This window comes from Muscardinus avellanarius (genome assembly GCF_963383645.1).
Source record: "Muscardinus avellanarius genome assembly, chromosome: 1".
Taxonomy (NCBI): domain Eukaryota; kingdom Metazoa; phylum Chordata; class Mammalia; order Rodentia; family Gliridae; genus Muscardinus; species Muscardinus avellanarius.
In genome coordinates, this window is record NC_137786.1 from 138,345,132 (window position 1) to 138,366,618 (window position 21,487).

Here is a 21,487-nt window from a genome sequence, read left to right on the forward strand (position 1 = left end):
GATTTGAAAACTGATGCTGCTGAGCCAAAGTCCAGGTGCCTGCCTAAGAGAAGCCTTCTGGGCACCTCCTCACTCTCCCCTTAGACCCATCTCTGTTCTTTCCTTTCAGTATTCCTTCCCGGAGCTCTTATCAGTTCCTGAGTACTTACAGTTTGGCTAAAGTCTCTTAACTGATCTTCCTGTCTCTAGTCCCCCCCCCCTTCCCCACATGAAGTTATCTCTCCAAATACAGGTGTGATCATATCACTCCCTGGATTACAATCACTTAATGGCTCCCTACTAATTACAAGATAAAGTGCAAATCCCCTAGTCTGGCATATAATGTCCTTCAATTCCTGGCCCTAATGACCTTTCTAGAAAGCATCCTTCCTAGTCCTCTTCAGGGCATACTGTACTCTTCACAGTGTTCTAAACATACCCTGATCAATGGCTCCTTTCCTTCCCCTTCTTCAGTCCATATTCCACCCCACTGAGTTGATCCTCTCTCCTCCATAGTTCCCATAGCACATTAGTAACCTGTGATTTCAAGTATAACAAGTATTATCATATTGTGTTGCCACCGAGTGTGTGTGTATGTGTATGCGCAGTAGGAATTGTGTAAAGAGGGACACCGAAAATTGTGGGCACAGTACTGCTGTTCCCCTCCCTCCCCACTCCCCCCTCCCCCAGGAGCTTTGTGAAAACCTTTGAGACATGGAAAAGAAAATTATTATTGACTTCAGAATAAAATATTCATTTGAGAATAATTTCAAAAGTAAATTTATGAAAATCCTTAATTTTTTAATTAAAAATTATATTTAGCTTGGTATATTTAATATGTTTTGATGTTATATGGACTAGATATCTCCAAAAATAAGAGTGCCTAGGGCCTGAGAAGGGCCTAAAAATAGCCATCTATTTATAACTTTATTCAACAAATATTTACTAAGCACTTACCCTGTAAGCTGACACTGTGTTACACTTTGGGAATACAAAGAGGAATAAGATTGTACTAAAAATAATTAAAATAATAGAATAGATAAATAATTAAAATTTGTACTTGGGAATACAAAGAGGAATAAGATAGGAGCTAAAATAATTAAAGTAATAAAAGTAATGTTTTGGGTACACAACTCATGCGCTAAGCCTCCTGCTGTACAAATAGATGGATTTGGCTTACATTTACTAAATGAGAACCATTTGATCCTCAAAACAACCTAGCAAGGGAGGTATTTTTATACCCATTTTACATGTGAGAGACCTGAGGCTTAGAGAAATTAAATAACTTGCCTGAGGTCTAGACCATACCACTCTCTTCTCAGAAAAAAAAAAAAAAAAAAAAACAAAAAACTCAGCAAACCCCTGGAAATCTATCTTTTGTGTTTTTGGAGGCGGAGCACTGAGTTTGAACCCAGAGGCATTCTACCACTGAGCTATACCCCTCAAACCAGCCTGTTTTATGTTGTATTTGGAAACAGTCTAAGTTGCTAAGGCTGACCTCAAACCTGTGATCCTCCTGTCTCAGCTTCCCAAATATTGGGATTTCAGGTGTGCACCACTGTACCCAGCTTTATCTCCTATAAAGAAATAAACAGAAAGATGCAGTGACAAATTTGTGTCCTTTTATGTATCTATATTTCATTCCAATACCACCTCCAGGGGGTGGTATCTCCCACTTTGGGAACTTATGTGCGTAGTTAATAACTGGCAGAGCCAGGGTTGAACCCACATCAAAACCAAATGAAGGGATCAGCCCTAGAAACAAGTGGTCACAGAACAATCTGCATTCAAGGACTGAGGAGCTAGAACCACTGTGTGTCAGGAAACCCAGGGCTACAGTCATAGCTCAGTGGCAGAGCGCTCACCTAGCATGTACAAGGCCCTGGGTTTCTTAGCACTCCACTCTCCACCCCCACAAAAGCCAAGAAGCCTGGCAGTCATCAGAGCTTCCTTGGTCACTTTTCCCGCTTTTATTAATAAATTAGTAACAGGTAGGTTTGATCAGGTGATCATATAAAAAAATAGTAATGTCAACAGCAAACTAGTGTCAGTCACCAATTAGGTATTGATTTGCCTCCTACATTCAAGGATATATTTTTACCTAAGAATATCTATTAGTGTCAGAGTATAATTGTCAAGCTAAATCAAATATTGTTATTAAATTTTATCCGTGCACTTTTCTTTCCTCCAGTGTCAAATGAAAGGGGAAAATTACACCCCCTCATGCCACAGGAGCGCACCACTTAGTGAAGGTTAGATTTCTAGAGACCTCAAACATCCTAGACACACCCAGGAACTCATTAGTAAGCAGGAAAGGTCTCAACACCCGGTAGCTTTCTCAAAGCTTTTGCACTTAGTAATAAAGGAAGGAATTATCTGCAAAAAGTGGCAGCCAGCATTGGAAGGAAGCAGGGAGGACATCTCCAAGCCTAACAGGCAGAGGCAGTTTAGAGGAGGAGCCAACATTCCTACCTATTGCAGTTACTCCTGGGACCCTTCCTGCCATGAAGAATAGGACAGAGAGAATTGGGGGAGTTAGGAGCTTTGTAGGATTTTTTCGTTTCATTTAGTTTTAATTTGGGCATTTATTTAGAGAGTTTCAATTATATGGAAAATTGACTTTGGTGGATCATATTCCCTCAGGATCTCAGCTCTCTGAGATGTTGATTACGGAGGCTTTCAAAGGAAGATGATGTGTTGTTATCAGGCTAAACACTGGTCACCCTCCACCCTGAGATCCTGGTGATTTCTCTCTGAACTCCTCATGGGCTTATATTAAAGGGATGGGAGCCCAGAAAATAAGTCATGGTTTTAATGTGACACATTGAGCCCAGATTCAGATGTCCCGTCCTCTACCTAAATCTGCTGTCTTGAGTTTTCATATAGATGGTGATTGTAGTTTGCAGTGTAACATAAATGTTTGATGAAGATGTTTTCATTTACTCTGTTTTTTAGCCGGCTTTAGAATAAAATGAATGACAGCTAAACCTCTGAATCTGGAAACATTTTGGCAGATTCCGGAAGGTGGTGAGATGACCCTAACAGGCAGAAGCTACAGAGAGGGTGATGATGCCAAGGAAGAGCTGGAGAAGATCATCTCCCTCGTTTAGCATCTTTGGCTGTTGTCATAAGCATTTCCTCACTTGAGCCTGTGGGAGAGCTACAGTGTACCCATTTAGAAACAGTCAGAGTTTCACCACCTGGAAGCTCAGCCCCGCAGCACAAATTCCAGTTTTCCACGTCTAATGGTCTTCTCGTTTCTCCTTTGCTGCCCTCTTCCTAGTGAAAAACAAGTCAAGAGTAATGTCCTTATCACTTATCTCTAATTTCAGTGATGATTAATCAGCAGCCCACACTTGAATGATACTAATCAAGTTATTTTTATAATGCCACCAATCTGGATAGTTACTGTGTGTATCTGACTGACATAGGCATTGCACTGGGGAATCAGCAAGCATGAGAGTAGACTGTGGAATCCCTTGTGCAGCCCCTTCATCAAACTCTGGCTTAATAGTATTTCCTAACTCTAGTAAGCTTCTTCCCATACCTAGCTGGTACCAGCAACTCAAGAGCCCAGAGGTAAAAAAAAAAAAACAAAAAAAAACAAAACAAAAAAAAACACTTGCCTTTATGACTGACAGTCGATACAGTGAATAACTCACCAATAAGGGCCATAGTCACGGAACCCAATTTTCCAGCTAAGAAATTGTTGTTTCATATAACAGCCCAAAGCTGCTTGGCTTCCTGGTAGGAGATGTAAGTTGAATGTTGTGGTATTATTCAGCATGATGATTATCATGGGTTTACAGCTGTTTTGTGAACAAACCATATTACACACACTTGAATAAGAATATGAAACATCCATCCTCTCCCATTTTCCCATTTTCTGTCTCTGTAGTAATGTCAACTGAAACTGACATTCACTCTGAGTCCGTATCTGATATGTTCCAACTGATATCCTGACTCGCTTGTCCTGTCTGCTCTAAGCTTTAAAAATTTGGAAGGTTTTCAGTGGCTCTTGTTGGCAGGAAAAATGAACGAGGAGATGTAGAGAGAGACTGCTATTACAGCCAAATTTCAGTCACACAGACTGTCAATACTAATGAACGCCCTAGAAGCAGGTACTGCAAATGCCTCAAGTTGGAGTTGAGCTGCCTTTCGAGTCTGGATCATTTCAGCAGAACAGTTATCTCCCCTCTTCAATGCCAAAGACCTCGTATTTGGGCTGTGGTCAAAGAGTTAATTTTATCAGCGTCATATATTGGCGCATGCTGGTTGCTCACAGACAGGCTATTTGGCTTTGGCTTCCTTTGTTGTTACTTGGGTTTTATTCCTGGGTGGTATCACTGAGGCACCGTAGATTCTTCCATTACCTCCTCTCTATTTATAGCATCAGAAAGTTTACTGGGTTTTTCTCAGCTGCCTATTAATACAGTATGACTATTAATAGCACCAGATCTAGAGTTAAACGGGTATTGGTTCCATCAACCTGTTTAACATGTCTAAATCCTAGATGCCCTGTCTGCATAGTGGGTGTGCTAATGAGGTGTCAGACGATGTAGAATTGTTGTGAGGTTTAAATGAGAGGTAGTAAAAACGAGGCACGGTGCTTGGAATGTAGAACACATTTAAAATATCTGTATTACTTGTTATCATGCAGGTGATTTAAATAATGCCCCCTTCGAGATTATAGTGGGTGTTTTCTTGATATTAAAATATTTAATAGTAATAAGCACTTTGGAGAAGAGTTTGTTTTTCTTGCCTCCAGGCATGGAGAATAGTAGCCACTTCCCTTTTCTCACGTGTGCATAGTAATTATTGTTACATGTAATAGCCTTGTGATTTAAAATATCTTACATTAATTGTTAATCCTTTAACACCCTGGAGGCAAATGTAAAGGGAAAAAAAAACAGCTTTCAGTGAATTAAAGCAAAAAAGTGACCATGGTTCCTCTTATCAAAGAAAAATGATATTAAATTGGGTGCTTAAATGAAGATATAAGAAGTAAAAGAAATACACGTGCCATCTCCATTGAGACTGGAGGTTCTACAGGCATTCAATTTAAAGAATCGTGCAGAGGAATAGCTAGGATCGCTGGGTATTGTGAACAGCCCACGCTTCTGATAGGCTTCCAGCTGAAGGGGACTGAAAAGGATCTGTTTAGCAGAAGTGACCGCAGCAGAGTCAGCCATTCCAGGACTTTGAAATCCTAAATTTTTCTCTTCATTTGGTTAGAAAAGGCAGCATTTTATTTTCTTAGAGTGAGAATTCAGCGGAGGCCGTTGGAGTGTGTATAGTTAGTCTGGCCACTAAATCATCTTGTGGGACAAGAGGAAATCCCTGTCCCCTTAAATCTTTGCAGGAATAGTAAAACCTAGTACATGTGATTTCCTTTTGATTTTTAAGAATGTTGATGCCTTTTCAGTTTTAGACGTGTAAACCTCTCATTCTAGTTTTGAGTAGCTTGTGGTTTGGGGAATGTAGATAGTTCTGTATGCTAATTAAAACAAATGGTTCCCATCCTCTCAGACCACAGCTGGCTTTGGAGGCCATGACCCCCACACTGAATGGTGTGAGGGTTTACACTTCATCAGCTATTCCTGCTGTCTGCACAATTCATCCCTTTTAGAATTTATTTTTCCCCAATTGCCCATGCCAATGGACAGCAGGATTTTGTACAACCTGTTTATACTCTGCAAAGCAGTCTGTATCTCATATATCTCAGTGAGTATAAGATCATATGATCAGTTCATTAGCAAAGTGGTTGATACAGAAGATCAACAGTTAGCCTTCGGTACAGCTCCATTTTGTCTAAAAGAAATTTAATATATTTTCGAACTCTGGAATAGCAGCCAGCTTTGAATTATACTGAAGCAGCTCAATCTAAAGCTGTTCTTTTATTCTTCTTTTGCCATAAACGAGCATCACAGCATCAAATCCATTGAGAAGAAACTACTTGCTTTGCCAACACAATTAGTTTTATAAGAAGCCTCTGCCTTTAGATTGTTCTTCTCCAAAGTCCAAGTTGGATGACTGTGGTTACTTTTTAATTAATATTTTTAAGAGCCCCTTTCCTCCCAAGAGCCTCTAAGCAGATTTAGCAGGCTTAAAATGACTCTTCCACAAGGTGACTTCAATGCCATCCCACAAGCAAATAAAACAGTAACTTTTTTCCTATGGGGGTTCTAGGTGTCTGTCTGCCTGTCTCTCTCTCTCTCTCTCTCGTCTTTCTGTTTTCATAAAACTTATCCACTGGAGGGAGTTGTTCTTCAGGGTCAGACAGTATTCTCCCCAGAAAGATAAACTGTGCTGTCTTGTTGATGAACAGAGGCAGTGCAGCCTGCACAGTCATGAAAGGGACGAGAAAAGGTCCAAAGCTTTCCCCTGCCCGTGTGAACGCAAAAGGACTCAATGACCATTGTCTTTTATGGTTTATTTTTATATTCCGGCTTCTTTTACTGCCGTTAACATCTTTGATAAGCGGATTTTAATGAGAAAGCTAATTCAGATCTTCAGGTTTAGTGGGTGGGTATTATGGCACATAAACACCCCACAGGGTGGATCATACCTCTTCCTTTACAGGATCAGGCACCTCAGACCCGAAGCAGCATCACTTGGCCCTTTGCATGGCGTGGCCCCTCGTTTAAAAGTCCCATTGAGCTTAGAGTCTTTAAGGGGGAAGGCAGCTAATGTGATGGTTGAAATTGAATTAGCTTAGGTGCATACACTGTAACTATTTCCTTTTGTCACAGTCTTCCTTGAAAAGTGTTTTCACACATCTAATCATTGTTTCCTTTCATAAAGAAAGCCTATCTTATATGTAAATACAAGTTGGGCTATGCTTGACCTCAGCTCTTTAGCCTTAATGCTGAAAACCCATAGCCACTAAGGTAAAAATAGCTGAGTGCTTATTCGTCTTTATAAAGTTAAAACTAGTCACCTTTGGTTTGGCACAGAATAAGGGATCACTCTCTTGGGATAGAAAAGCAGAAATAACCTGTCTTGCAACTGAGATTAAAGAACTTCATGAGGACCAGAAAAACTTTACATAATTCCTTACAGTAACCTTTTTCCATTTTTAAAACCAGACTGCTTTCCAGTTTGTAAGGTCAGGGTGGAATTTTTAAAAATCTATTCACTAGGTAAGATTTGTTGGCCTCAGATCTATGAAAAACCCACTTTGGGGACTCTGAAGGAGAAATCTTGCTGTGCTATTTCATAGCTGCCTCTCCCCAAGGCACTTCAAATATATAAGGGATACCGGAAGAAAAGAGACTTACGGAACTGGGCCTTTGTGTCCCTTGGTGCGGCTGATGTTCAGTTAGACCCTGAGCTGAGTGCATCGTGACGAGCCACCACAGTAAGCATCAGTATTCTTGGCTGTTTTCTCTTCATGTGCATTTTGGAGTTAAAGGTGAAATTCCATCTTTAACCCCCTTGTGGTTGTCTGAACAGTGATTAATGAACTAGATGTGATTCCCTGCAGACCTTTCAAAGGGTGGCTGAAGGATGGAATTTCAGCCTTTTTTTTTTTTTTAACCAGGCCTTTTGCTTAATACAGCTTTTAAAATTAATGTCCTTTTTGAATGCCAAGAAAACAAAGGAAATTTCTCAAAAGTGTATGCAACTTGACACAATAGGCCTTAATTGGTGTCAAGGAGATGTTAGGATGAATGGGAAAATGCCCGTTTAGCTGAGAAGACTGAAAAGTGGAACCTTGTTATGAGCTGTCATCTCAACGTGTATTTAAACTATAGCAAAACTGAAACATATTTGCCATATAGATCATAATGACTCCAAAGGAGCCATTATACTCTATTATGTAATTACATAATCAAAGCATGCATAGTAATCAGCTTTTGGAATTCAATGCTAATCAAACATACCTATACTATGTGTTTAAGCTAAAATAGAGAGCGTTAATTTGCCATTAGTCAACTAAACAAGAATGTGTATACAGAATATTCATGAACAGCTTAATGTTGTGTCAGATGATAGTTCTTGTTTTGTATTCAGGGGGAATCAACAATTTTAATTGAAGAAAAAACCAGCATAGAGGATTACTCTTTAACTCGCCGCTCAAAAATTTGCTTCACCTTTTACTGATTATAAAAAGGAGATTAGATTAAATTCAATATTTTTTCTTTCCATAAGCTCAAGTGACACAACAGTAATTACACTGCAGGAGATTCTTACTAGATCCTGACCAACTCCATGCCACAGCAGAGAGTCTTATAAGTGCTACATAAAACACAGCCTTCAGAACAACAACAAAACCTTGAGCATGTATTGCTTTTGTAATTAGAAACACATCAATACATATTACTTATAAATAGCCAAGAATAGACATAACTTACTGACAGTCTGGAGGTCTGGCCTTTACCCTTGGCTGTGCCCCATGCTTGCCATACAATTTTAGGATTTTTTTTTTTCCTTCTTGGGTCCCCCTGCCTTCATCTACAAAGTGAGATTTGATCTCTGGGTTCCTTTCAGCTCCACTGACTTTTTATTCCAAAAAGGTTCTGTAAAGAAGAAGGTGGCACAGATGAGTTGTTTGGGTCAATGTCATATGTTCTTGTCCACTCAGTTATTTGTTGTTTTGGTTTAGCATCTCTGTAGGCTTATGGTGCATATGGTTCATCACATTCATAGCTGTTTTGACCGTTAAGGAGACAGTCGCTGGAGCAATCAACGTTTCGACTTTACCGTCTGGGATAGCAAAACATGGAGGAGGATCAGAAAGGTTAACAGATGCTTTGTAAACAACAGACAGATTGATTGCTTTTGATTTTAAATAAATATTCAAGTATTCACAAAGGTCGAAATATTGTCTCTCTGAGAAATAAAGAATTGTATTTGTGTTGAAGAGGTCTCACCCTAACCTTTAGCCCTCAGTTGATGGACCCCTCTTTTTGGACAGTGATTCCCACTGTCTCTCATCAGTACATTGGCTGACTAAAAATGTGACCGTAATGTTTAAATGGGACTGGATTCTTTCATCAAAAGCTTTCGTGGCTTGAACTTCAAATAATTTATTTTCAAATTACTTTTCCTGTAATTCTTATTAATTCAAATAGGTTTCTGATTTGATATAAAACTCTGTAAATGCAGGGAACAGTTTAATGAATTGAAAGATAGGATTGAGTCTTTTAAAGGAAATGTACAAAATATGCTGACAATAATTGCCTAGATAGAAATCAAATCTTAATGGCTTTGTTAATGATTTGTAGTGCACACTGTGTTTACATTGACTTGGGGGAACATACGCAGTTAGAAGGATTTTTCCCTCTGGGCTTCAACAGAATCTTAATTTTTTGTTTCTTTTCTGAAACGTACTCAGCTCCGTACTGGCTCCGAAACCTTCACAGGAATTGTGGCACATATCCGGGTTTATTCAGGTCAGGGCAGACACTTCTTCCAAGTAAGGCATACCCTGAGCAGGCTTGTGAAAATAGAATCCAACAGAAATGAGCATGTGCAACAGGTCCGCGGAAGCCTCGCGTCAGAGAGGGTTCTCGTGCCAAAAATATGCAAGCGTTCTGTGTCCGTGAGAATTTCACACTAGATGCCTCTTGGAGGGTATGAACAAATAACCCTGAGACCTTCATTTGTGTAGTGGGAATTTGAGCCCAGGGACATTCTACCTCCGAGCTGCACCCTGAGCCCTCTTTATTTTTTATTTTGAAACAGGGTCTCACTAAGTGGCTGAGGCTGGCCTCGAACCTGCCCGCCTGTGTCAGCCTCCCAAGCACCGTGATTACAGGCATGCACCACTCTGCCTGGCTTACAGTGCAATTTTTTAGGTAATAACTACACAGATCATCAGCAAGATGACTTTTTTTTTTAACCATCTGTAGTTCAGGTTTGAGTCCTTCCCATTTAGACAATGACAGTGCTGATTTAATGTTAGGTTCAGTCTTCCACAGAGCAGAGGTCGGGGGAGAAAGTTTCCCTAACATGTATGACTTTACTACGGAAGGGGCAGGTCAGGGACTTTATTTGCTCTTTCTCTGGGCAAACTGTCTTTCCAGTTTAGCGTCACTGGTGCCCCTCGGTGTCAGTTAGAGTTTACATAGTTGCCACAGCATAAACCAAATTCTGTTTTAAGTATGACTTGCCCTTTTACCATTGACTTGACTGGAGAGATCCCCCAGTGTCAATGGAGTGCTTTATTTATGAACAGCCAGGCAGCGGGGCGAAGCTCTCAGGGCTGGCAGTGCCCGCTGTGCACTTGGTGAGAAAGGCTTTCTCTGGGGGCAGAGTGTGCTGTGCGCTCAAAGAAGGGAGCAGGAGTAAACAAGGTGTTTTACATTCAGGACAGTCCCTCTCTCATCTTGAAGTGTGGAGTTGCGTTCTAGATAAATTATGGAAATAAAAAAAAAATTCAGAAGTTGCTCATAGGGAAATAACCCTCTTTAAAAACAAGTAAATTTTCCAAGGCAGAGCCAGCAGAACCTTGGCAACTATTCCTGATATTGGCTGGTGAAAAAGCACAAGCTTGCATGGGCAGGAGAACTTACTAGAACTGGGTTCAAATTCCAGCTCAGCCACTTAAGTCAAATGCATCAGGCAACTGACTGAAATCTCTCAGAGCCTCGGGCTTTTAATATTTCAAATGGGAATAGTAAAATCTTTAGAGAGTTTGAAAGGGAAAAATATGGAAAATAGCTTGTACAGTGCCTAGCACTAAATACACATTTTTTCCCCCATTTCTCATTTCCAGTTCTTGCTTTAAGATTTGCCCCACTGAGGCCAGGCATGGTGGCTCATGCTTGTAATCCTCACGCTTGGGAGGCAGAGACAGGAGGATCGCGCAGGTTCGAAGCCAGCCGCGCGTGCTGGCTTAAGAGACCCCCTTTCCAAATAAAAATATAAAAATAGCTCTGGGAGTGTAGTCTGGAGGTATAAAGGTTTCCAGGAACCCCAGTACCACACACACAAAAAAAGATTTGCCCCCACTGTCTCCTTAGAAGGGCATATTATTGATTGCCGGGCATGGTGGCGCACGCTTGTTATCCCAGCGCTTGGGAGGCTGAGACAGGAGGATCTCACAGGTTCGAAGCCAGCCTCATCTACTTAGTGAGACTTCAGCAACTTAGTGAGACCCTGTTTCCAAATAAAATATAAAATAGGTCTGGGAGTATAGCCCAGAGGTAGAAAGCCCCTGGGTTCCACCCTACCCCACCCCAATACCACCAAAAAGAGAGAAAAAAAAAGGGACATATTATTAACTAGATAGACTCCAGTCGATGCTAGGGTTTTATGCAATGGAGTTTATAACAGAATGAGGTCTTAATTATTTATGAACCATGTTAATTGAAAGCTTATGTGCCAACTACCCTACTCTAAACCTAACCAACTTAGGATAATGGTCATTTTCTAGCATCAAAGTAAGCTTTACCTTTTTGGGGGCAGGAGAGGTAATAAACTTTCTCTTCCTTGTGATGAATAGCCTAGCAACTTCTAATTTACTTCAGGAGACTACTCTGGGAGTGAATGGGTCTCTCCATTGCCAGGGTTACTTTTGGAAATTTGGGGGCAAACCTGGACATGATAGGGAAGTCTTCCCTAAAATATAACGGTTGCTGATATCAATTAAAATCCAGTTTGATTCTGCCTCCTCGGCCTCACCCATACATACCAGTTAGCAATCAGAAATGTCTATACATGCCAGACATTGTTCTGCCCTTAAAATGAATTACCTTGCTGTTAACAACCTTATTTAATGACTGCAGTATATTGTTCCTATTTGATTTCTTTGGCCCAGAACATGTGCTATTTCTGCCTTGACAATATATCTGCTAATTGAGCTTTAGAAAATCAGAAACGTTTTTAAAATAGATTCTTTATGAAAGGCACCAAAGTTGTCTGTTTCTGTCCTTCTACTACACATCAAATTGTATTTTATACAACCTAATTGTCGTGCTATCTACTTCAAGGGGAAATTTATCAAGTCACAGTGCACCCTTCTGTTTGGAAGAAATAGTTGAGGATGTGAGCAGAAATTATTTTTACATAAAGGCTTCAGGCAGTTAAGAGCACTGACACACATACCATATTTTCATCACTGTCGTTCACTTCCTTTGCCTCAAATAAATAGGTCATTATTATCCCATTGCAGCCATCTTATGGCGCCCGAAAGTATAGAGCTCTGTTTAATGTAACTGCCATCCGGCTGACCCGTATAATTTATTGGTGATTTTTATAGAATGACATCCTTGGGCCACCACCATCAGCCAAAGCACTTTGATATCTTTCAGCAAAATATTTCATTATCACTTAGAACTTTTTAGCATTAGTATTATAACCATGTTAACATGGCTAAGAATTGGCATTTTCTGAAACACGAGATTTAAGGTTGGCCTTGATAATTTCATAAAATAACTCAGCCATGTTGGTGACATCACTGTGGGTTTGCAGAGTGCAGCCAGGGCAAAAATGCACAGATGGCAAAGGTTGGCCTGAGCGATTTGCTCAGTAAAGACACAAAAAAATGGTCTGGTCCTTACTTAGAAGTAAGAATTAGGGATGTTTAGACTTTATAAAAAGCAAACAGAAACCTCTGGTTCTGTTTTATTGCCATCCTTGCTTAAAACACCAAATTGCCGTCAATTCCTCCCCATTCCCTATACAAACGCCTTCTAGTCTTCATATCAGTATAGTGCGTCCTCAGATTACACTGGCCTTAGGATTTCGAATAAGGAGCTAAAATTAAAGCCTATAGTTATTTGCACAGGAACTATTCTATTAGAGCATAATTAAATTCCAAGTGGCTTTAAGTCCATTAGCTTCAAGATAGTAGTTAGCATCTGCGAGGCCTTGTTTTACATTGAAGAGAGTTGAAGGGATTAATGTCCATCATCAGGCAGCCTTTGCACATGTACCTTTTGTAAATGGAGGATTCTTATTTGTGTTGCTAATAAACTTCCTTTAGATACAAGAAATCCTTCCCACAACCCAATAAGATCCCCGTTGAGTATTCTAGTCTCCTACAGGCAAGTTCCATGGCTTAAGGCAGTTATAACATTCGAATTGTGCAGTTGAATTTTTTCCTTAATTTTCTTATTAGATTGGGCTACCCCGAAAATGTAAGGGTGATGTCCTGTCTGTAAACTTTTTCCAGGGCCATCAAATCCACCTGGAACAGTTTGGTTGATTGGCATGGCAGGAATTCCCTTCCCCTGGTTGTTTTCTCAAACCTGGGAATGAACCACTCCCTCCAACTGGGTTCTGAATTCTGTGTTTGTTACAGTGATCCACTAAGGAAAAAAATAAGCATCCCTTCCCTCTTTTCTGATCACTTTTTCTCTTTGTTGCTATTCTGTAATGCTGCTCAGCCCTCCAAGCTTCCACTGCTGGATGAAGCTAAGGAAAATTGACCCTCTCGCTCACTACAAGCCCTGTGGGCCTGCGTCCTCACACCTGGGTTAATTCCCTGGATCACAGAGCTCAAGGTCGGGTTTCATTTTGGTTTGCTCCTCAAGCACCAAGAATTTTTGTTTATCTGCAGCTCTTAATAATTTTTTTTTTCCCTTATCCTTCTGGTTTCCTCTTTTCTAATCCTCTGCCAGGGGCTGGTCTATTTCTAGGTGGATTTGGCTTAAAGCCATCTTAGACACCCCTTCTCACACTTTCCTACTGCGGCCTGCCAAAAAAGGATCCTTCAGCAGAAATGTGATAGCAGGTGGAAATCCTCCATTTATTCTAATTGCATCTCTATTTATGCTGTCTCAATTTTTTGTAGATTAGTATGTATCGTTGACCTTTGTTTCTTAATGTGATCGTGTTTTCTTAAGGAGTAAGCTACCTTGAGTTGATATATACCGGCTACATAGAGAGCTCCTTGAGAGCAGGAACCTGAGGCATTTATCCTCATATCCACACTATTCCCCACACATAATAATGGCTTAATAAACGCTTGGATTTGACGTCTAGAGAAATGATGATGATGATGATGATGATGATGATGGTGATGACGACAGTAGCAGCAGCTACCATTTATTTTGTTTTATGAGGAGCTAGACACAGTGCTAAATGCTGTATATTTATAACAGCTCTGTGAGATAGCTTTTCATTACTGTCCCCATTTTGCAGATGGGACACCAAACCGGCTCAGTGATTTTAAATAATTCCCTTGAGCTCATATAGCTAATAAGTGATGTCTCTTCCTCCTTCCTGATTGACCATTACATCTACCGCTATACTTCACCTTTTGTTCTGTATGTAGAGACTAGGTGTCAGTTTTTACCCACATTGCACCTTCTTAAAGGCTAAGACGATATCATATACTCCATGTCCCCTGCTATGCCAAGTGCAGCATTGAACACTTGACAGTTGCTTCATCTTTTGCTTCTGAATTGAATTCTCCTCCTCTACCTGAGCTGTGGATCATTTAGGACGTTTATGAGGTGCTCCAGCTGCTGTCGCTGGTCTTAGAGGCAACAAACGAGAGCAGATCTAGAGATAAGCCTTGGATCAGTGGATCTGAAAGCCTTGACTTTTTGACATGTTCTGAAAGACTTTCTAAACGGCTAGAGGGGCAATCTGCAAAAAGGGGCATGGGTTCAGGGCTGCCTGGGGCTCTGAGTGAGTCCTGAAGGTGTAAGTCTTTCAGAGCAGAATAACAAGCTCAACTATAAGCCTTCCCCAGATGTGACCGAGGGTCTCACTCCTACACAATGACTAAATGGATTGCTAGACACTGGGAACATCGACATCCACTAACAAGATTATTTATTGAACCTCCTACCTACTTTTATAAAGTGGCCCCTTAGGTTTTCTGTGAGGTGGCTAAGTAGCTTATCTCAAGGGTATGCAAACTAGGGTTGACCACGTGTATCTTCCGTCCTCCATTTTGAGAGCTTCGGCTCCTGACAGAAGCCAGCACTCCCAACCTTTCCAGTACCTCCTCAGTCCACTGCTCAACACTACAAAGTATTGGGGGTCTTCACCTTAGCATTATAACTTCTGAGAGCATGTCGATTCCAGGCTTAGCTATATTTTATCCCTCCATCTACATTACTTTAATAGACTCATTTTATGGACTACAGAGAAAGGTTTTTGAGCCATACCGAAAGTGGCTACCTGTGTCCATTTTCTACTATGCTGCTCACTTCTTATTTCTATTTGAATTGATCCCATTGACCAAATATTAATTGGTGGGCATTTTTCTGAACTTTTCTTCACTTTTTTTTTAAGGTAATGGACAAAATTTGTTTACGAAAGACGTGACGGTGATCGAGGGAGAAGTCGCAACCATCAGCTGCCAAGTCAATAAGAGTGACGACTCTGTGATTCAACTGCTGAATCCCAACAGGCAGACCATTTACTTCAGGGACTTCAGGCGTAAGTGTCCGCCCTACATAGTAGATGGCAACTTTTTTTACTACATGCTGTCGTGATACCAAGATTGCAAAGGCTGCCGTTTTTTGTTTTGTTTTGTTTTTTATTTAATGTCAGATGCTTAAAGTTTGGTCAATTCTTTAGAGGGAAGAAGAGACAGGCAATCATAATCTCTCTACTTAATAGAAACTTTGAATGGTCCCTTTTAAAAGTAAGGCCGTCTTACTTTGCAATAGGAGCTGATTGAAGTAATTCAAGGTGAATTGCAATTGAGTCCCAAATACTTAACTGACACAAACTCAAATAAGGTAAGGCTAGGAAAATACAGCATTCTGAGAAGTGATCTGTTTGAAGACTGAAATTTCCAAGGCAGTCCGCGCCTAGAGCAACCAAACCAAATCTCTCACCATAGGCTCTGATACGTGGAGGTATCCATATGCCGATAGCGCTCCAAATATAATATAACGAAAGCCAAGCATCAAAACTGTATTTTGTGTAATAGAAATAGTTCAAATGGGTATTAGGGTTTGACAAGAGCAAAAATACAATCTTTGAAAAAAATTATTTTTCATGTATTGGTGTCTAGCCTAAAGCAAATTTCTCAGAACACTCATGACCTGTAAAAAGAGTTGATAATGCTAAGAAACATTTCCACAGTGAGGGAGGAGGATAAAAGGAAAAGCCAGTTTCTTACCCTTAAACTGAATTATTTTTTTTCATCTTAGGCTAAGCTAGTCTTTGCCAAAATTAGCAAAGTGACTTTAAAAGAGAACATTTGAAATAAATAAGAAACCCACATACTCTGTTTTTGTGGTGACTCTGATTTTCTGCTTGATGTCTAATCAGTTTCAAACTGTGAAGGTAAACGTAGCTAGAACACCGCAGGACCAGCTTGAGTATGGCAGTTTCACCTGAAGTCATATCAAGTAAATTAAGATGCAGTAAAGCTAAATAGGATTGTTTTGGGGTATATGTCCGAAAATGATTTTTTTAATTTTGCTTTGAGGTTATTATTATTTATGTTGCTGTGGTGGTTTTGTTTCACAGTTGAGAACCACTAGTTTTTTTCTTTTTCAAGCCTCAGTTTTCAGAGGCATTTTAAAAGCCCATTAGCCCTCGTTGCTGAGCTTCTGGTGCCCAAAGGCTCAGAGGGGCTGCACCGTGTCGGAGGATTCATGACTACGCTCTTCTTCCATTTTCATATAGCCTCAGTAAGAAACTGAACCCACTTAGGAATAAGCACTAAAAACTGACTGCTTAGACTTGTGCCAAGGTGTGTGCATGTGTGTACTTTCACACAAGCATCACCCATATGCCTGAGTTTCCTTTAAATAGGGCTATCCATCTACCTGCAGTTATTGTAGAAGCCCAGAAGAGTGCCCAGCAGGTACAGAAAGGCTTAACAAAATGTTTCTGTTCTGTTGCTGCCTTTCTAACCATCTGATTTTTCTCGCCTAGTTAAGGAAAATAGACTGTCCATTGTTTTTCTCACAATCACCAACTCTGTGTTTTCTTTCACAGCTTTGAAGGACAGCAGGTTTCAGTTGCTGAATTTTTCTAGCAGCGAACTCAAAGTGTCATTGACAAATGTCTCGATTTCTGATGAAGGGAGATACTTCTGCCAGCTCTACACTGACCCTCCCCAGGAAAGTTATACCACCATTACGGTCCTGGGTAAGAAATGCACGTGATGTTCACCCCGGGAAGCACACTGGGCGCGGCCCTTACAACCAGATGCCTTTCAGCAGCAAGGAAAAGGTTAATGGTGAATTTCACTCTCCCAACTGGTTTTAGGAAGAATCACCGCCCATCTTGCTAAATTTTAAAAATAGCCTATTTTACCAAACACTCTAAGGAATGGCAATCAGCAGTCTTTATAGATTCCACCTGCTTTCGGGCTTCAAACCCCGAGCTTCAGAAGCAAAGATCAAGAGAATTTAGAGCCCTCAAATGAATCACTCACCACATGAAATGTCATTGCTCTAACTACCAGGATTTTTTTCCTTCTGTGCAGAAGGGAGGATGGGCTCTCACATCTGCACCCATGGAAGTGCGGTGATGAAGTCTGCGCCTCGGTTTTGTTTCCCTCTTTTCTTTGGTTTTACTTACTGCCTTGGTTATTGCTTCTACTCTGCAACAAAGAGTCATACTCCGTGAACACGTTCTTTGTCACAAAGTATAACCATTGGCCATAAAAGAGTTAAGAGCCCCTTAACTGTTGAACAAGCAAAAAACTCTTGCCTTGCTTCTAGGTACACCTCTAGTGAGTGGAGTTTCTTCATATTTTTTAATCACAACATTGTGATTTTCAGCAGAATCCCAGTGGCCAGATTTCTGTGTTTATATTTCGATAGAGTCAGCAGATATTAATATCCTGAATGGTGGTCTGGATTAGTCACCTTTTAGACAAATATATACTCCCGTGCATAACACCAGCTGATCGGGAACTTTGAAACTGCAGTTTCAAGGACATACACTATAGCATGAAGCAAGATCTCTGATTTACACCTTCAGGAAGATGATGAATCAAAGTCTATTTGAGGCAACAGACTGCAGCTTTTCATTGTAATGATATGAAGATTAAAGGGGAAAGATAAACATGAAGGACATTTTTTCTTGGTATGTGTGCACATATATGTATTTATGCATGTACATATTGAGCTGCTGCCTCATTACTTTATTTAAACACAGCTGTAAAAGGGAAAATATTTTTTATTCATTAAGCTAAAACATGTTTCTGAAGCTTACATATATGATCTTGTTAAGAGGAATACTGATTTGAGTAAGTCATGTTTAAAGTCCATCCATACAGCTTCTGATGTGGTCTGTGTTTAAACCTACATGGCTTCCAGGTACACATATTTGTCACTGTTGTGCTTTTAGTCCATATTAGACCTACAGAAATATTAAGCATGGGAGATTTTTCTGGAATGAATACTTTGATATTTTGCAGATGTTCCAAATCCACAGGCAGGCATTTAAGGTTTTTCTGTCTGCTTGTGTAGAAGTATTTGAAAAAAGTATTCTTATTGTAGTACATCAAAGCTACACAGACATCGAATTGGTCGTCCACCCTCTGACCTACCATCATTAGTAGCACTTCACAAAAGTGACTGCAGTATAGCCAGATGTGGTGGTGTACACCTGGAATCCTGGTACTTGGGAGGCTCAGACAGAAGGATTGCAGGTTCAAGGACAGCCTCAGCAACTTAGACCTTGTTTCAAATTATAAAATAAAAAGGGCTGAGGGTATAGCTCGGGAGTAGAATGCCCCTGGGTTCAATCCCCAGCAACCCCCAAAATTAAATATTAAAAAAGTGACGGCAATGAAAGGGAATATGCTAACAACGTTTTGAAGTTTCAGAATATTACACTTTTTAAGTACTGATACCTTGGTTTCAGAGAAAAAACTGACAAAAACAGAGTCATTTGTAATCTCTGCCTAGATTACAAAGTGCTTAATAAGACTCAAGAATCTAAGAATTCAAAAGAGACTTCACTATTCTGTCTCACACATAGCCTTTTATATTTTAGGCTAGGTTGTTCTCAATGAAGTCCTGAATGCTGCTGCTCCAAGATTTTGTTCCTGAAGGCACACAGCCCTTGTTTTCAGGAGTCTATTGGCCACTGGCAAGCAGTTACTGCCTGTTGGTTTCCGGTGTCTGGTCCATTTGTTCTCAGAACCACTGTGTTGTACTAGTTTGACTAGGGCTTCAACATATGCTCAGGAGTCAACACATCACCAGTAGACTTTTGAGAGGTATTCTGCCTGTAGTCCTTTTGGAGGTCTAATTTTTCTGGAAGTATTAGGTTCCTGCTTGTATCTTATAGAAACATTAACTTAAATAGACTTGAACGTAATACTAGTAGATGTTCTTTTTGCAGATGGGATGTATTCATTTAATATTCTTTCCATTGAATTTACTCTAGGAATTTTTGATAGAGTAAAATTGTTGTCATCAGTGTTTGAGTCTTTCATATTCCAAAATCCGACAATTTCCACTGATACTCATATATTCAAACCTTCCTCCTAAGATTTAGTTTTCAGATATCATAATGAATGAAGAAGAATGATGTATGAGCGTCTTCGTTACTACGTTTCTCTGAAAAGAATTCCATATGTACTTACACAGCTGTCAAACTTCTTGATAGGTTGAAGATGCTCATTTTAGTGCATATGCCTATTCGTTATTTGATGTATTCAGCAAAAATTTCAGCATAATTATAAGATCTAGAAATGGGTAGACGTTAACGCTGTGCTATTCTATAGTTACCGTTATGTTTGGATCACATCTGTAAAAACTGAAAACTCTCCTGTGATGTTTTGCATGTAGCTGGTACCTTGTAGGATATTCATTCACTCCTTGCGCTTGTGACAGTTTGTTTTGTTCTCCAGAACATAGTGTAGGACTCTTTATGCTACTATTCATGAGAGGAGATGAATGAGAGAGAAAATACGCTGCCCTAAGATTAATGTCGTTTCTGATAATAGTAGCTAATATTATTACAGTCCTGTCCTTCTAAGATTAGTATTCACTCTTAAGATTCCAGGAACAGGAGAACCTAATTATTTTAAAGGGTCTTAGAGTGAGATTTCACATACTGATCAGCTTTAAGACTCCTCTTTTGTTGTAATTAATGTGACTCATCTTGATATTGCTAGCTTTTTTTAAAATGTTGTAGGCGTAATGTTTATAATTAGTAGTCTTATGGATTTGAGGTTAACTAAGAAGGACCTTGACATTTCCTTGCTATTTTCTAGTATTTCCCTCTGTGCTTTTCACTCAGGTATTCATCTCTATGCACCTCCTTAGGTAGAGCTCCGGTTATTTTCATTAATGGCTGCAGGCAGTTTTTACTAAATGTGTCTGTCTGTTTAGTGGACCATGTATAAGTATATTTCTGGTTAGCAGTAGTTTTAATTCATTTTTCTTATAAATGGATTTTTGTACTTTACTAACTTCTTTTGTATTGGAGTAGACATTATGAAGTTAAAGGAAAAACATGGGGAGGATTAATAGACCGAAATACATTTCTTTTCCTGGTCCAGCACACTTTTTTTTTGCAAAAGACAGATTCAGATTACCGCATTATATTTTCCTTAGCTTTCTTGTTTTTAAAAGAAATCTGAGTGAAGCCAAGTTTATAATATCAAAAAAACCATCATGACTCACATTATCAGATTTTATATTTGTAAACCAAACAACGCCCACTCTAGTTGCCTATTTCTTCTAATCCTAGCAAAGATTGAAAATACTGGTCACAATCTTGAGAAAACTATTTATGGACTTGAGAAAAAAATCATTCAACTATTTCTCAAAATGATGAACTCAACAATAAATAAGCTCTTTGTTTTTCTACACTGGGAATGTTTTCCAGTAGTTTGAAGTTTCCCATACTTTTACATTGTCCATAAAGTTAAAGACGCTGTCAGATCCTCAGGAAGGTGATTGTAAGAGCTAGCATTGTTCCCAAGGTCACTCTGAAGGTCATAGAACTTTAGAGTACATCTTTTGCAACAGATGACAAATGTACAAAGCTAATCGCAAATGATAAGAAATCCAGACAAGAACTTGGCTGTCAATCAAGCTCCCAACCCCAAACAGCACCTGGAGGAGACATTAGCAGATTTTCCTCTATCCTACATATACCTGTCCCTTTTCCTTTCCTTACTTTGAACCAGCAAACATTACTGATAATGTAGAAAGAACATACCATCATCTTTATAACCCGACAGTGAAAGTAAAGCCTTTCCTCCAAAAGATGCCATTGGAGATGAACAGGTGGTGGAGGTCAGGATAAGCCCCCGTGAAGAGTATTAAGGTGTCTTTGGGCTCAACATGAAAAAATAGGAGCTAACAGCCAGACGCCCAGCAACATGAGAAGCAACTACCTACAGGCTTGCATGTGAGGCTAAGTCCCTCTAAGATTCAACAATGCTCTATAGTGGAGTCCTGGCTCTGTTCTCATGGACAAGATTCCCAGGTTCCCATAGAGCTGTCATCATCGAGATGTTCCTCTCAGAGTGATGAAGTGGATTGGATCTACCCCATTCTGTGGAGATTCTCAGGATTGCCAGTAGCGTTAGCCATTCGCCCTCTGTCATATCCTATGTGATCCCTTCCTTAATTTCATATCCCATCAACTACTTTACTCAGTTACAGTT

General features: G+C 39.9%; 1 protein-coding gene across 6 annotated transcripts in view; it reads left to right on the forward strand.

Annotated features, from left to right (window-relative positions):
• CADM1 (cell adhesion molecule 1) overlaps positions 1–21,487 on the forward strand; it is a gene marked incomplete at both ends in the record, with an annotated part of 345,003 nt that overhangs the window by 266,768 nt on the left and 56,748 nt on the right. For all 6 annotated transcript variants that reach the window (XM_080717832.1, XM_080717833.1, XM_080717835.1 and 3 more), the window contains 2 exons: positions 15,178–15,324; positions 16,843–16,995. In XM_080717832.1, coding sequence (XP_080573958.1) covers positions 15,178–15,324; positions 16,843–16,995 — 300 coding nt within the window. The remainder of the gene's footprint in view (positions 1–15,177; positions 15,325–16,842; positions 16,996–21,487) is intronic.